Genomic DNA, 17,697 nt, shown 5'->3' with positions numbered 1-17,697 from the left:
TCTTTTTTTGGGTCATTAACAGAATTAACAGAACCTGTGCCCATTGGCCAAAACCAGTTTTAGTCCAACAGAAGCACAAAGCCTATCAGCTTTTCAGTCAAGTGAAGGTCTGGATTGATAAATTAATTGAGTTAAATAAATTTGATATCCCTTATACCTTTGTAATAGTCTAAACATTATTTTTTCCCCTCTAACAGAAACATGCTGGAAATTATTTAAATGCTATAAGCAGACAAGTGTTAACTATTTCTTCTGCTGAGAATAAAGAAGTACATGCAAAAGAGCCCCCTAAATGGTAAGTGAAACAGCTGTTTGATTGCAGAGACAAATGTAAGCAGCAAGACAGAAAACCTGTGGTACCAGAATCTCATAAAGCAAATGGGAGTATTGGCTCAGATGAGGTTATTTTGGTCACTTGTTATTTTGGTTTTATTTTAAGTTAGAAAATGACACGAGAGTGCGTGCAGTTCTAAGAAGCTACAGCAGCCTTCTGCTAACCCCTGTGATTTTTTTTTTTTTTTTACTAAACGCAAATTTAAATAGAAATGTAGCCCTTCAGGTTCAACCAGATGGAAGCAGTATGGGTGTAATAGGTAAAATCGAAGTAATTTCTTAAAAACCTCACTGTTTGTTTCTTTCTAAATCAGGGGCCTTCATTTTGGTGCTTCTCAGAAACAGCTTGTTTTACCACCAGTACCTGTTGAGCCCGGGACTGTCCAGGCACACGGCAAATCACCACTACACCTTTCTCAAGGTCCACAGGTCTGAAATAACACACTGCTTATTCTGCCATAGACCCCATTAAATGAGTAGACTGGTGTCTTGTAGGTGACTGGTTGATCCCATAATGTTATGTTCTGACTCCCCACGGATGCAGTGTTTGATAACACACCGTCTATGACTGACAGGGGTTAAAGAATTCTCAGTAGAATGAGTGGAATGAGATAGGAGCCTTCTCCTAGCCTCAAAGTCAGGATAAAGCCTAAGTTAGGAAGGACTTCAGTATCATCACGGGTGCATCCACAAGCCCTCCATTCTTTAATTTTTTTTTTTCCCCACAAGTTTATTGTTACAGAGTCCTGAAACCAGATGTTTGTTCTGCTTTAAGGTTCCAGTCCTGCAAATACCATGTGCTTAACTATGGTTCTGCAAGTGTTTAAACTAAGTGGAACTGTGTGTTGGAATAGCCTGAGCACAGGTATAAATGTGTGTGGTGTTTGAGACTAAAAGTGGTTCCCTTTTTGGCTTTTGCATAAAAGATATGGCAAATTCTGGAAAGACTTCTGCTTGTAATAGGGTAGTTGCCTCTATGATAAATACAGGTTCTCCCTTGAAATCTGATTTTTTTGCTGCTTTTCATGAATGAAGTCCTTATAAGATCATTTAAAGCCTTCTTAAAATGCTTGTATCTGAACAAACATTTTGATTTTGGGGGTTTTGGTTTTGTTTTTGTTTTTATTCTAAACTGTGAATTGTGACTGGTGCGGTCAAGGTGGTTGGTTTCCTCAAACGTATTTTGAAAACAAACAAAGGTAATTAGTTGAACTGAAAAATACCCATTGTCACAGTTTTGGGTTATTACTGTTAAAATTCAAGGGAACTTTGGGTGAGAGAGAACCTTAAGAAGAGGCTCTCTGTAGTTTTAAGACTATTACCAGAAGCTAGGGATTGGAGCTACTTGAAATGGTATAACCAGAATGAGCAGCCGAAGGCTTAGATTATCTTTGTAAAATAAATCCCAATATCAAGTAGCATTACAGTATTGCTTGCTCTGGAGATGATGCAATGAGAGCTCTGATTTGTTTTTTTTTTCCAGACAGTATTCCAACCCTGTCCTGTCCTATCTGAATACATTCACATCGTGAGGGGGAAAAAATCACCAGAGCTCAGCTACCCTGTAAACTCTGTTATCTGTGGTCTTCCAACTTCACGTGCACCAATGAGCTTAATTTACAGTGGTGTACGTGCCCTGTCCTGCCTCGGCTTTTCACTTCTGCTATCTGTGGCATCTGCTCAGAAACTCATATCCAGTGACACACTAGCTCGCCTTAATTTCCCATTATAAAGGAAATGGCAAATAGTGCTGTTTTGCCAGCTGTTCTGCATGCCAACATAAAAAGCCTTTATTATTAAATAGTTGTGAAATCCAGCTGGGAAATTATCACCTACAATTCCTTACTTCCTCTCTTTTCCTTACTTGTAGCTATAAACAGTTTTGGTTTTTTTTTTTTTAAATGTACTTTGGTGTTCAAAATTCCTTTCCACTCAAAAGAAATATTAGTGAACTGAATAGCTTTCCATTTGCAAACAGTATTTCCAGGTACGTAGGCCTGAAGAAATCAACATTTCTCCCCGTACAGGTTCTGAGAGACATTAATAGTTCACACAGCAATATTTTTATGCTTTGCAGCCCATAGTACACCGCGCCAGAGTAGAAATGGAGCATGAGCTGTGTTTGTAGTAGTCGGGATAAAACAAGGTTGGAGTCAAGTAAGCACAGATGCTGTTTTCTCATGTGTGTTGCTAGAATACTTGTCATATGGGAAATGGCTTGCCCACAGGTGTCGGAATAGGCTTAAAATCATTGCTTACTCACACATACAGTATTTCTGAGTCATAGCAGCAGCCAGATAAGACTCTGCAAATCTAGCTCACAGGGGAAATGGTGAAGCTCTGTGTCCCCCCTTTTTTTTCCCATTATGGGTTGTAATTGGGTTTCTTCTAATAAAGCTTGAGAACCATAAAGAGGTGTCTTCCTCATGCAGTAACTGTAAAGCCTCTGTATAGTAATGGCTGAAAAGACCATAACTGATGTGTGCATAAATTCAATCTTTAAAAAAAAGTGCTTAATTGGAAACATCTGAACTGATGCTTGTGTGGTTTTTGGTTTGGGATTTTTTTTCCTAGAAGTTGATGCTTTCTATGACGTTCTGAATACACAGTAGAAGTTAATATATTCTCTCAGAATTAATAGAATTAAAGTTGTAAATGAAAAGATGTTTCTAGGGGGCTCTAGAATATGCAAATAACTTAGCTAGACGTGAACAGTGGCTGAGTTACTGATAATACAGATTGTTGCAAGGATTAATGTAATGTAGTGCATTCATAAAGGAATTGGGCTCTCGGAAACCATGCACCATGCACCACCTGCATCTGCTAAACAGAGCTACGTAGTCAATCAGATTGTGGGCTTACTACATGATAGAAATGCCCTCTGCTCTGAAATGACTTTTGTGGTGAAGGAGAACAAGGTTGGAACCCTTTAACTGTACTGAACGTGTCAACCTGCTCTGGGGACTCCATGTTAGTAGTTGAGCACAGTAATTCTCGTTCTCATTGAGCATTGTTTTGGTAATAATGCACTATTCGCCCTGCTCGTCTCATCCTTTTCTTATTCTGCATCAAGGTGGTTCAAGATAGCTTAAATTTAAGACTTTGGATAATATAGATGGAAAAGATGCATGATACCATCTGCTCCAGCTCCTGCAAATGTAGAATTTCACTTGTCACACATCTAAGTGACTTTTGTCAGGTTTTTTTTTGTTAAGCAGTTCAATTCTTGTTATCCTGTCTGGAATCTGCCACTCCAGCATTGGTCATTTCACTGTCAGTCTGAGTGGGGAGTCTGCATTGTGAATCCTCTCCTATTTCAGCTACGAATATACTCAATTTTCCCCCAATTCTTGTTTAATAGCACAAGCAGTTTCCTTTCTGTACAGCGGTGTGTTATAGTAATAAAATAAATACCACAAAATCACTGATGAGGTGAAAATTGAACTTTCTGTCTCTGTGCAGCCATGTGGGTAAAGGAGTAATTGGCTTGGATAATAACTTTTGTTCTTACAACTCCAAATCTAAATGAGCATCTCATTGATACATCTGCTTGTAATTACTGTAAAAAGAAGATAATATATTGCGCAGATAAATAAATTAAACCATTTTTAGCGCTTTCACAAACTAATACAGTTGTTTAATAGTTCAAATATCCATCTAGTAGTTCTTAAACTTTTCATGGCATCTTTAGTTTGTCAAAAAATAGAATTCTCATAAATTTGTTTCTGTTTGTGCAATAGAAGTATCAGTGAAGAGTTCTTGTGTATAAATATGTTTAGTTGGATCTTCCTGTGTAAGGGAGCTTTTCGTATCCCCGTGTCCACGTGATGAGAATGAAGCATGTGCACTGCCAGGCCCCCCTGGATACAGATCCAGGTGTAAACTAAAGCACATGCATTCAGATGAACCAAAATGTCTTCAACTTAAGAAACTTCTAGTAAAAGAAAATATGGCATCCCTTCTGGCTTTTCTGTAAAGGATACGTGCTGTAGGTACTTCTTATCATGAGAAGAAACTTCAAAAGTCGTCTTCTGTCCGTCAGGATTTAGATCACCGTAATTTTTATTAGTACTATAGTTTAATCCATTCCATGCAGATAACACAGTATGTTAAGAAATGACTGTGTTTTAATTCTTATTACTGCATGGATTCTTTATTTCCTTGTGTACTTACAAGCAAGTGCTCTATCTGCGTTCAGACAATGGGCCATAACCGATCCAAAGAAGCTGCTCTGGTCCATCAGGTCAATGATTCCTGACTTAAAGTGTCTGGCAAACATGGCCAAGGTAGACTGGTTTCTTCTTATCATCTGTGGAGAGAATGCATGTATGCACCCTCCCAGTAGGGCGTGTATAAAACATTTCTTCTGCCCCAGGTAAATGGAATTCGCAGATGACCTGTGCCAATCAAGCGAGCCAAACCTGATTGTCCTTTCCATTCCAAATTTAACTCAAAGGTGTGCAAATTTGGGAACTTTAGAGCTTGTAATGGAATTAATTGAACAAATTGTGGCAAAAGCGTGCATGTGGATAGTAGTTGTATGCTGTGCTACGTTTTCCATCTAATCAAAAGGCACTTCTTCGTTGTTTGCGTGGTTCTGTGGGATAGTCAAATAATATGATTTTTATCGTCATTTTGCAAACTTACGAACATGTTGGCCGATTCCTGCTTATAAACACTTCTGTCCTGGTGCCGTTATTTTAAGATGATGCCTATTCTATATTTCAGCAGCAGGTGGAAATGGATATGAAAATTATGCTTGACCCAGAGAAAATGGACAATAAAGCTGCTTTAAGACAACAGAACTATGAGACCAGGCTGCCACTTATAACAAAGAAAATATCTGCTCCTGTAAGTAACTTGTAGTATCTTATGGGCTTATTATACACTTTACTTTTTGCTATTAAAGTTAATACGTATCAGACCTAAATGAAAATTTTATTTTAAGTGGAAGCACCTCATAATTTCCTACTTTTTGACGTTGATAGGTAATGATTAAAACATTTGGAGTGACAATACTGGGGAAGACAAACCTGTAACATAACGGGTTTAGGTAGCAAGACCCCAGTCCAGCAAAAGTGTAAGTGTACATGGGAATGTGAGTAAAATCAGGGAGTGAAGATACGTAAACTGGAGCTGGTGGCGTTTACAGTGTGAACTAAAGGTCAAGGAAGAAGTAAATGGGGTTTTGCTGACAAGAGTGGGCTTTCAGTTGTTTGTTCTCTGGCTGTTTCTTTTCAAATGATAACAGGATGGTCAGGAATAAGTGAAGAATGCTTGTAATTTGGTTTGATGCTCTGTTTTAATTGACTTTCTTTGAAAAAGCAATCCTGCCGCATGATCGCTGACCCTGCCCAGAAATCAGTGTCGCTGAATGAAAAAAAAATAGAGGTTATACTGAGAGAATCAGAATCCTAGAGTGACTACAGAAATGTAGGTTTTGTTGACATCTTGTTTTCCTGACGGGGTTTGGGAGGGAATGTCGAGTTCTGCTTCTTAGCTCCGTGCTGGGGAGCACTTACTGTGGAATGTGAGGGACGGATTCAGATCCTTCCTTTCCCTATGGAGATATTTCCATGTCTTGTGTATCCCAAGCGTCCTCACTGTCAAGCTACAAGGTATGCTGAAGCACAGCCTTTCTTTCCTCTCTGGTCAAGCTGTTTCCCTTAGTATAAAACAATTATCTACCAAAGCTGGGACTGAGCGCTTCCACAACGCTTTCCTAAGGGTACCCTGGCTAGCGGCCATCAAATCGCCCTTCTCTGTTCTTCTCTCTGGTCTGAGAATATTCAAGTCGTGCAAGATTAAGTTTTGATCCTTCCAAATTTCTGTTCTGCAGCCGCTGCTCCTCTTAACACAAAGATGATGTTTTCTGCAAAGTATGCTTTTAAAAAAAAAAAAATTCAATAGGCACAGGCATCCCTCCAAAGATCAATTATGTTCACAAATTTAGCACAGCGCTGTGGTCCACATGAAAGAATATGCCCAGTGGTCTCACACAAGGGTGCTCTTCTGCAGTTTAATTTATGTAATAGAAGCATTATGCAGCAAGCCCGGTGCTGTAAGAGACATTCTAGGGTATTTGGTTTTAAACAACATAAAGAGAATCTGTGAATAGCACAGTTGTGAGCTGCCACTTCTAAAAAATGATTTTTGAAAGCGGTTGCCCAGACAAAGAGGTGATTTGTCTAACCCTGTGATATAGAGTTAATTAGAAAAAAGCATCATGGCTAATAGCTTTTTAGAACCACTCTAAAACGCTCACAGAGAGGAATATTATACTACTGCAGAGAGCCATGTGTTTTACCACTCTCACTGAAACATATACTGATCAGAGGAAACTTCTAATGTTGACTTAAATTACAAACATTTAGTGTAAATTAGTCAAGCTCCCTGACACGTATTTACAGTTGCGAAGGAAGTGTTTATGACGGGGAGATGGGCTGAAAAACCAAAGTAGGTATTTCCTGTCTTTAATTTATTCTGCTTTTTAGAAGTTCTCAGATCCCATGACACAATCTGTGCTTTGAAATGCACTGGCTTCACTGGGGGCCAAAATTTTGCGATTAGATTTGCAATATCCACTACCGAAGTTGTGAGTGAAGGCATTTTGGTTAAAGGTGGGCTGTACTAGCGCTTAAAGGAATGATGGTTATAGCTCACTAATAGTCACTAAAATAAATCGATGTGTAGTTGCAGGTCTAAAATTATATGGTCCTTAGTTTTGAAAAGAATATCAATCAGAGTAGCTACAAGAATTAAGTTAGGTGCTACCTACCCTGTTTTTACTCATCAGCCATTAGAGGGCAATATTCGTACACACACACGTGGACGCACACACGCCTATACCCGCGGACGCGCCCTAGATATGGACGTAAGTTCAAAGATTATCTCCAAAAAAAAAAAAAAAATCAGCGGCAGAAGGACTCTTATTGAAGTAAATTAAAAACTAATTGCTTGGTTAACTGCATTCAGGTTTTTTCCACGAGTTGTCAGCACCTGAGTTTTCAAGGAGACCTGAGCATTTAACAATGCGATGAGATTCAAATCACGCTGGTTTTGAGGTGACTGGGTAGGTCAAGCGCAAATCTACACGGAGTTTTTATTATCCTGCCATTGGAGTAGTTTGAAAAATTGTCAGTAAGGATCTCATTGTTTCGTGAAAATTATCTTCTTTTCTCGCTCTTTTGGTATTATAAAGTTGCTGACGCTGGATTGTATGACAGAAACTAAGAACAATTAACTACTGCCCTTTGGAACCTTTTTGGGTCTGATAAGCGCTGGCGCTTCATCCTCTGTGAAGTTCTGTAGTTATCTTAAAATGAGGAGTGTAATTCTGCTTGAAACTCCGTGGGCAGACTGGGCATCACTTTATTTTGTAGCCTATATCTGGAAAACAAATGAAAAATGCTGAGCAGGTCATTATGAAATATGTACACTTGCCATGGAGTATCTAGCGAACCAAACAGTAATCTGAATTGCGGCAAAGATAATTCTGACGTACTGCTGCGATGTAGAAAAGTTTCACAACTGTACCTTTCATTTTCATAGGACTGCTGTTCTTCTGTAGAATTATACTGGCACTTTTTGGTCCTTGTTTTCTTATAAATGTATATTATACTGTAAACTTGGGAACCTTTTAATTTATTCATGAGGTAGAATTTAATATGGTGATGATTTCTAGCCTTTATGAGTCGCATCTTATATAGTGTGGCTCTAATGGTGATGGCAGTGATTCTGCATTGTGGTGGGGTTTTTTTCTTTAAGCTGACTTATTTGAGCACAGCCATTCTAATCATATCCGCAGTTATTCATGCTTTATTCAGTATTTGCTTCACGCTAATCACGAATGCTCGTCACGGAAAGGCTATTCATTTCCAAAACTATAAAGTAAGGTGAAGCAGGGCAATTCTTTTCATTTCAAGTGACTAGAAGAAGTTGTAGAGCAAAACCAGGTCTTCTGGTCCTCCAGACCTGATTGTGTTTTTAAACCTGTGCATATGGCTATAATTACAGTCAAAGCATAATTTGGCAGTGGTAGCATCATGAGACTGAAACAAATCGATGTAATTCAAAATAAGCTTGTTGCATTTGTATTATGGTATGTAATCATAATAAACAGCACAGTGAATTAATAAAATCTTCTTGTCACTAAAAATGAGAAGGAACTAATTGGTGAGATAGAGTTAACTTAACAGATGACTACAGTCAGCATCCTTTCAACCTAGAAATAGGAATGTGAAGGTCACTCCCATCTCAGATGACAAACGTAGAACATTTTGTTGGTAAACAAATTAATCTTTTGAAAGGTCACCATTTGTTTTAAGTTTTTATCCAGTTCTTGTCATCTGGAATTGGAGATTGGCTGTCATTTTGCTAGGCAGGGGTGCAGCCGAAGCCACTGAAGCTGTTTCTGTACATATCAGCATTCCTTGACAAAACTCAGTGCCTGATTGTGATGCTATGGGCTGCTGGTTTACAGCTGTCTCCGGACAAGAATGGAGGCCCACCCCTGAATTCCAATAAGTTGGTCCTGCATGTTCTGCCTCGCATAAGCTGGCCCTTTGCCCACAAGTAAAATGTATCGTAGTTCAAGCCAGCAATTATCTTTCTTACTTCCTTCTGTGCCGCTTCTGTTGTCTTTTTCAAAAAGCAGATGTGGGATTCACCGAAGTTCTCCATCCATTCTCTGCTAGGGCAGAATTTTGATAGAGGTGAATTTCTGGGAGAGTTAGTAGAAGCAGAAAAGGAGCAAAGCCTGATTTTTCTGAGTGCATGGAAAGTTGACAGTAAAGAAGTAAAGAGCCATCTGTGGTTACTTTAAGAGCTTGAAGTTAGTAAGAATAACATGTAAGACATGTTGTTAAAGGTAGCTAGTTGCTCCATATTGAAGGTTTAACGTTGAGCTTTCCATTTAAATTGGACTGTATTTTCTGTAGATAAACAAAATCTGAGAAAAATAATATGTATTAATATCTTAGCATTGCGTCTAAGGGAAACTGTATTAATCATTAGTAGATAAAATGCTGATCTATGTAAATCGGAATGAGAAGGACTTAAGAAGAAGAGATTAAATTTTTTTATGCAATTTTCCTACTCAGAAATCTTGAATAAAAAGACAACCAGTCTTAAAAATTGTTCATATTCTAAATCTCTTACAGAGACTGTTTAGACTGTAAGACTGTGAAACTATAAAATGCAATGGAATCCTACCGTAATTCCCGTCTAGACAAAACGAACGGTGACCTGATCTATTCTGGGTAGTAGACTCAAGATTGGACTTGATGTCCTACAGAGATCCCTTGTAACCAACACTTCTATTATTTCTATGAATCTGTGATTGACAGCAAAGAGTGAAAATCGCTTCACACCTCTGCCTTTGCTCCATTGGAGTTTTTTTTACAATCTGAACTGATTTTCTCCTATTGCTTAAAACTTAGTTTCCTCCTCCTCCTCCTGTGTGAACAGCAGGCTCTGCTGATTTGTGACACTTACAGGACAGACCCATTGAACCCTCTCTGTATCCTTCCGTAGTGGCACTTTTTCCGAATTAGTTATCAAAGCAGCTTTGCACCTCTCTCAAGATAAGTTTATCTAACCCATACTTTCTTAGTTTGCTTATATGATATCATGTCCAGGGAGCTTCAAAAGCCTTGCTGAGCTCAAGGTAAGTAGTACTCACTTTTCCTCCCCTCTTCACAACACTTGCTAACCTGCTGTAGAAAAAAAATTAATTGGTCTGACAGATTTGATCTTGACAGATTCAAGTTTCTCAGTGATTTGTTACTTTCCAGATGTCTAGAATTAGCTTGTTTGCTTATTTGTTTAAGAATTTTTCTGAGAATTGTAGTTAAACCAATAGGGCTAGAATTCCTCAACCCATCCTTTGCCCCTTTCTGAAAATGAGCACTATGCTTTTTTCCAGTCTTCTAGTACGTTTTCCATTCTGCAAGAGTCCCACCAGCAGTTCTGAGATTGCTTTAGACACTTCTCTAAGTATCCTAGAGCGTGTTTCATCAGGACCAGGCAACTTCAAAACCTCTGAGCACTATCTGATCTGTTTTGCCCTTAAGGTAGGCTGAGACCTCTTCCCTTTTACACTACAATTGAGTCGATTCTACTCATAACTAGCTGCTTTTTAGTGATAATTATGAATGGACTTAATGATGTAACTTTTTGATTACCTGGAAGTTTCTTTCTACTTGCACCTCGTTTTGTCTTACCTGTTTAAGCAAACAAGCAGCAGCCATCAATGTGCCCATTTTCTGTTGTCTGTGTGCTTTCTTCTTCTTTTGAGATCCACAAAGAACATGTGATTTATCAAGTTTGATAACTTGCTGTCCTTCCTGTCCTGCTTCATCTCTGGGGTAGTTTGAGCTTGTCTCTCTAGTACTTTTTCTCTGTGGAACAGACCGTTCAATGGAGTTCCAGCTTCTTCCAATTAGACTTGCCTTCTACAAGCTCTTTCCTGCCAGTTTACTGAGCAGATTGAAAACTGACTTTAGTTCCACTGATGATTTGGGGTTTTTTGCTATGCTTCCTCCTTCCCTTTAGAGGGATTTTGAACTGAGTATATCAAATCTTGATAGGAACTTCTTAATAAAAATTATGAAGGTAGATGACAATTTGGAGAAGATAATAATGATAGATTACTCCGTTACATACCTTTTCTACCATTACTATCAAGCTCTGTGGTTTTCTGGTGTTTACTTACCAAATCTTATCTATCTAATCTTCCTGGTTGATAAACTGTAGTTTTGATACTTGACAGTACTTATCTTTCCTCTCTAATTAATACTAGTCTCTGTTCTTTAAATGTGGAAAAACATATTTGTAAACATATTTAAAAAAAGAAGCTGTTCTAGTTAAATATTGCTGTCTAGAAATAGAGAACTAATCGGAAAATTCCTGTGGTGTTACAACAAACGCCCTGTTTAAAATGAAGCAAAAAGAAAAAATCAAGTGGGAGAGGTTGATCCACAGGAGAAAAACACTTTAGAAAGGGTAATAGAATTGTTTTTCTCATGTCCCAGGTTAATTACACTCAGAAGCGCTTGAAATGAAAAAATAGTTTTTCAACACGCTCCAAGCATATTTTAAGGCAAGGAAGCCTTAGCCTGCACTGCAAATTAAGTGCTCCCTTCCAGCCCTGTAAAACTGTGCTTTAAAAGTACCCGTGATGAAGCAGGCTGTGTGCTAACTTCAGTAAGGCATACTTGCTGAATCGTAGTCTTCGTGACAAACTTTACTGGAAGATATTGTTCATGCAGGAAAACGTGTGAGGTTCCAGTCACCTCGTAGGTGGTAACGGTCGCCTGGGTTCTGCCAGAGGGGACGCGGTGAGGTGCCCCCAGGTTAGAGCTGTACAGGGTGTGATCCTTTGGGGGTTTGGGTCTGTCTGCACTACGAACGTTACAATCCTCGTTAGGGGCTGCCAGGTCTGGAATACGGGCGTTAACGTCACTAGGTTTTGTGTTTTATACCATGAAAGCCTAGGTGGGAGTAAAGGTTTGAAGTTGTGCTGACGTAAGCAGATGGGAGTCTACTGAAAACCTTTTAAAAAGGTGAAATCTTTTAAATATATTTTTGAGTTAAATCGCTGAATAATGGTTAATAAAACTATATAATGATGCTAAAAGTAAAGCTTTTTCTTGCAGTACTTAATCTTATTTTGAAGGTCTTACTTGTGAGTTGGCTCAATTTTAGTGAAAGTAACTGAAGGATGAAAGCGTTTTGTCCAATTTTGCTTTGATATCTCACTGAAGTGTTCAAGAGGGCAGCAAATAGGATGCTGAAAGAACATAGAAGGGGGGAGTACAGATTGGGTGGAATCTTCGTAGGTGACTGTTTTGGGTCAGCTCCACAGTTCTACTGTGTTGCCCGCACTGTGTAATGAAGTGAACCGTAGCGGCACTGTGCAGTGTAAATGAGAGCTGAAATTACATTACGGTTGCATCTGTCCTTATTTTAACATGACACCTGCCAGGGACTTTATAGAAATCAAAGGATACAGCAAAGAAGAATTAAATTTCTGTCTCCCGTTAGAAGAAAAAAAATACAAAGGAAAACAAAGCAAACCGCCCCAAAACCAACCAACCACCTTCTAGGCTACTTTTGAACTCATACACTCCACCTGAATTGCTTTTCTTTGTGGCTTACTACATCTCTGTGAACCCAAATGAAATACTTGTGTTTCATAGTGCTGTTTATCGTAACACAACTCCTGAGATTTAAACAAGGGTAAAACTGACCCGTAGTAAAATCAGTGCTGCTTTACTGCTGCAATAGCAATGGCCTGAAAAAGGAATCACTGTTTAATTAAACTTCTTTTGCCTTACATGTTTTTGTTGTGTCCTCAGCAAACTGCTGCGGCTGAGAGTGAGTAGAAAAGTGTAGTTTATTATTCCCTTTTCTCAGTATCAAGCCACTTATATGCCAGCTGGCATAAAGTTAATCTTTGTTATATGCTTATTGCTATTTTCTTGGAACACAAGGACATGAGGATTCATACATCTAGATCCCTTAAAGCATAATGCTTCATAACGGCCATAACTAAAATGAGTGCCTGTGATTTCTCTGAAAGATTCTCCATTATGATAAAGCTTACATATTTTCTATCTCCCTAATGTCTCTTGTGGACAATGTTGTTATACAGATTGGGAGGAAAAATTATAATTGTTTTGATCTACCTCATTTCCCTATGAGATGATAAGCAGTTCTTTAGAATTGCCTATCCCTTTCTATAAAGTTGACGGTTGATGTTATTCACTAATTATGACATAACAGTGCTCAAAGATCCCAATCACGGCCTGGATCCTGTTGTACGAAAAGCTGTACGCAAGCATGATGATCAGTCACTAAAACCCAGTTGTTTTACCCTCAGAAGTCCCAATGTGTTCTATAAAAGAGCGAAATACCATTATTCCTATTTTGCAGATCTATCAATATTTCCTAGCTTTCTGAATTTATGTATTTAATATTGAAGTAGTTTATCATTCATAATGAGTTGGTTTTTTAAAGCAAATGAAAAAAGTTTCTAGCACACAGCGTTAAACTGATTTCCATATAGCTTATCAGTAGGGTTGAGCTTTTCTATCCAATGTAAGAATTTCTAACCATTAGATTAATGGCATAACTGGTAACAGATTGCCACCCACAAAAGCATGGGACATTTTTTTTTCTAATTGGATTTCACAGCTATTTGCTGACTGTGATGGGATGAGACAAGACTGTGGAATCTTGAGGTCCACTCCAAATTGTGAGTGAGATGTGTCCTGTTGCATACAAACCTGTTTGCTTCCTTTTCTCAATCTGCCCTGGTTTTTTCCCTTTTCCTGTTCTCTTGCCCCAGTTTCTCTGTTCCTTGAGACTGTCTTCTGAGACTGCATCCAGAACATATCCTAGTTTTTCCTGTCTGACTGTCTGCCAGGCTCTTTGTCCAGCCTGTCCTGATGTTCTTTCCTAACCCTGCTGCCCCTGGGTCTTTTTCCTTGTCCAGTCTGCCTGCTGGCTTCCCTGTTTGCTCAAAGACCCGGTATGCCCGTCCAACCACTCTTCCTGAGATTGATAATATAGTCACGCCTGTGTGTTGGCACTTATTCACCATATTCATTCAAATTTAGTCGCTTTCTTCTTGTGTTGCCTGGACCCAGCATGAAAGTTACTGGGGATCCTGCAGAGATGCAGTTGCAGAGGAGGTTCTGGGCAGCGTACATTAGAGCACACCGGATCTCTAGGTAGTTTAGCTCCTGAAGCTAAGAAACCTTTATCTAGATTTCCAAAAATCTGTTGGCAGAGAAAGGTTTGATAGACTAGTGTTAAATTATCCTTTTCCTTCATAAAACATTTGAGCTTATTGAAGCTGAATCTTTCTTGTCTTTCTAGGTTTATCGTTGTCTCATTTTTCTAACATCAGCCAGGCGAGAGAAACCAATATAATCTGCTGGTGATGGCTCACTATCAAGTGAGAGATCTCAATGACGTTACTGGCCTTGAAGTTGCACGTGCTGTAACGCTTTAAACCCGCTGAATATCTAGTGCTCTGTTTCTTTAGGAGTTGAGCACAACCCCCGTTGCAGATGGAATAGTGTGTGTATGCCTAGTCAGAAAGAAATTGAAGATGCTTAGGATATTGGAGAGAGAAAAAAATGTTAGCTGATAACGCAGAGTTTTTGTATTTATCATACTCAAGTGTAAGGGGGTGATACATTCTTTTCCCTGTGCAACGCTCTGTATGTACGATGATAAGTGTAACAGCAAGGCACGTGATATCACTGTCCCAAAGCGATGTGTGTCACTGCCTGAATTCCTGGCACTTAAAACCAGCAGGTTCCGTTTTTTTCAGGCAAGCACAGGTTAATTGGGGCAGTAAGGGAGCTCTAATCCCCACGTTAGCACAGCCAGCGTGGCACGTGTTTCCACATCTCATTATCAGGCTGTGTCATTCCCTGCTGTCCTCGAGGAACACTGGAACTTCAGAAGCCTGTGATACCTCCTGTTCCCTGGTTTGTGAGTGGTTTCACGTATTTTAATTCCATTGGTATTCTTTCCAGTGAAAATTAATTTACATATTTGAAAGTACTTCTTTTTCTTTCTGGTGCCTTGCCTGTGTATGCATTTTGTATATTTAAAGACCGTTTTGTCAGGAAATATTATGTTTACACTATACTCATTGAAAGTGAGCAAACTTCTTGCGATTCCTTTATTAACTAGTACACCAATTTTTTGCATAGCAGAAGTCACAAGACATCAACTGGATTTAATTAACTTTATTTTGAATTTCTGAAGTACTGATAGTAGACGACACTGTAGCATGTTTATAAGTAGTAAAAGCAGTGCTTGTACTGGTACATTCTTAAACCTCAATGAAACTGTTCATAGTGGAAATTTTATTTATTTGGGGGGTAAAGTGTGTCTTTGCAGGTATCAGCTTTCTCTTTGCTAAAAGAAGATTCTGTCTCTTCCTAGGTGTGTAGTCAGAAGACAGTGAAAGGTCATACAGGTAGCAAACTTTGGGGTTTGCCTGCCTCTCGCTGCATGGATTCCCCCTTACCCCTGTTAGAAGAAGATATGACGAAAGGTGAGCCACAGAAGCCCACCTGGGTACTGTTGCCACCAGGTGTATGCTGCGTAAGCGGTTGTTTGCTGTTTGCAGCAGACATTTGGTACTCAAATTCCCTGACACCTCAAAACTTGGAAGAATTGTGATCTCAAACATTGGAAAGGGTAGAGATGAACTTCAGACTACTTACTCCATGTGGTAGCTAACTTGGGACATAGCATACATCATGTTGAAGCATCATCCTCCCTGAAGCAGTTATCCTGTAACTCACAGAGTTCAGCTGCTACTGGAAACAAGAATTGTGTGTGGTGCAGGGTTCTTGTATAACTAAGTAACATGGCCAAAATAAAGTCATGATTAACATCTGGTTATTAATCATTCAATCTGAACTAGACCTGCCCTTGGAGTATTTTAGCAATCAGTCCATATTCATGATAGTGTTGTGGTTTACAAGAGTTAATTCTCATCCATTCTGCATATTAAATGGCCATTGCACAAGCATATAATTCCTTCTCAGAATCAGCACCATTACAATATCTTTCGTGTATTTGTCAAATTTTATAGGCAAAGCTCACCTTCCTTGAAGGCAAAATATGGAATACTGCAAAAATACGAATCTTTCAATAAAATGGCTGTTTTTCTAGTTTAGATTTAGAATTGGAAGAACTTGGGTCTGCCTTTGTTGAATTCTTTCTTTATCGCTACTAATTGTTTTTCTTCCGTAGCTGGAACATATATGATTTGCTCAGTACTGCCATCTTCTCGTAGGTATTCTTAGCCTAACTGAACAAAGGCTTATCCCTCCAGCAGCAAAGATAACTCTTCAGACACCTCCTGTTGTATCCAAAGCAGCACCTTTCCATGAATTTCCCAGGCAGCACAAGAAGTCAGCTGTAGGTGAGTCCAAAGGATTGATAACAACCATCAACTGCATCTCCAACTTCACTTCCACGCCCTTGTTTTATCTCACAAGGAAACTGCTGTCTAATGAGCACTCCCTCAAGTTCTTAAGAACCCTAAGTGCATAAAGATGTGCATGAGCATCCTGGGTCTTGCAACTGCATGGGAATCAGATTTCTTAGTCCCTGTGAGATTTGGGTCGCTCTTCGTTTCTGAAATCCTGGTAGGTCCCTACCTGCGTGGTTCAAATTCTGAGCGCCTGAATCTGAAGATGATTTGTGTTATGTAAAGCCAGTGCAAGTCATAACTTACAACAACTGATCAAGCATCTGTTTTGCCAGTGTGATTAAAGGAGTGACTCCTAATAAGTGAATATTCTCTGAGCAATGGGATTCTGATCTGTCACAAAGCGTACTCAAAACCGTCGTTGCTACAGCTACTCGTGGCACGTGACATCAGTATGGAAAGGAAGATAAGCAAAATGAGCAGAGGGCTCAGCAGCAGTCCTATGAATTTGAAAAGTTCTCATAATGAAAAGGGGTCGTTGAAAACTACAATTATGTGTGGAATAACCTGGAGTGTAGGTGCTGGTATTTTGATGTCATTATCCTGGGCATTCTGTTGGCTGGCGTATTACAAACTTTAAGACGTTATAGATTAAAACTGAGAATTGGAACCCACTTGGAGACGAGAGCAAACTGGAGCCTGCCAGTACCTAATGGTAGAGTATCGATTTGATGCTGCTGTTGCACTTCTAACAATGAAACCTGCAATCATTTTTTTTTCTCTGTGGTACAGGAGAGATTAGTAGTAGGGTGGACCCTGAGAATACAGACACCGTCACCTTCCCAGACTCAAAGGAAGCAACTTCTGGCACGTATTTCTCTAGTAAAGGTAAAATTGCACCGCTTCCATCCAGCAGCTCCCTGGTTTCAACAAGGAGATCAAAGCCGGTGTGGACGTATCCAGCTCAGCCGTTGGAATCTGAGCTGCAGGTTCCCTCTCCCGCACAGGTATTTGGACAGTGAGAATAATGAAGTTTTTATTCGTGTTTTTAGTACTGCCTTCACCAGAGTTGGTTTAGGAAGTGACTGTAAACCGCTGAATGGGTATTTGAACCAAATCCCATAAATAGGAAATAGTGAAGTAAGATAGGAAATACTTCATATATTGCCAGTTTCTACTTTCTCAAGTCTTCTACCTGAATGTGTCTAGTTTTTCACAGAATCTTAGAAAATAAGTCTAGAAAGGATGTTACGAGGTTATCTAGGCCTCCAGGCAGAATTACCTGTACCCGTAATATTGCAGACAGATGTTTTTCTAACCTGTTCTGAAAACTTTCGGTGATAGCAACTCCACAGTCTCGCTGGGCCATCTGTTCCAGTGCTTAACTAACTATCTTT

At 39.3% G+C, this 17,697-nt stretch overlaps 1 protein-coding gene across 1 annotated transcript in view; it reads left to right on the top strand.

Annotated features, from left to right (window-relative positions):
• IQCH (IQ motif containing H) overlaps positions 1-17,697 on the top strand; it is a 69,899-nt gene that overhangs the window by 1,025 nt on the left and 51,177 nt on the right. Inside the window, exons 3-8 of the mRNA XM_086471906.1 lie at positions 198-295; positions 648-762; positions 5,065-5,184; positions 15,301-15,412; positions 16,163-16,291; positions 17,093-17,307. Of these exons, the coding sequence (XP_086328032.1) occupies positions 198-295; positions 648-762; positions 5,065-5,184; positions 15,301-15,412; positions 16,163-16,291; positions 17,093-17,307 (789 nt within the window). The remainder of the gene's footprint in view (positions 1-197; positions 296-647; positions 763-5,064; positions 5,185-15,300; positions 15,413-16,162; positions 16,292-17,092; positions 17,308-17,697) is intronic.

This window comes from Leptosomus discolor, chromosome 11 (genome assembly GCF_034619465.1).
Source record: "Leptosomus discolor isolate bLepDis1 chromosome 11, bLepDis1.hap2, whole genome shotgun sequence".
NCBI classification, from domain to species: domain Eukaryota; kingdom Metazoa; phylum Chordata; class Aves; order Leptosomiformes; family Leptosomidae; genus Leptosomus; species Leptosomus discolor.
Note: the sequence above shows the minus strand (reverse complement) of the source record. Positions and strands in the feature narration are given on the sequence as shown.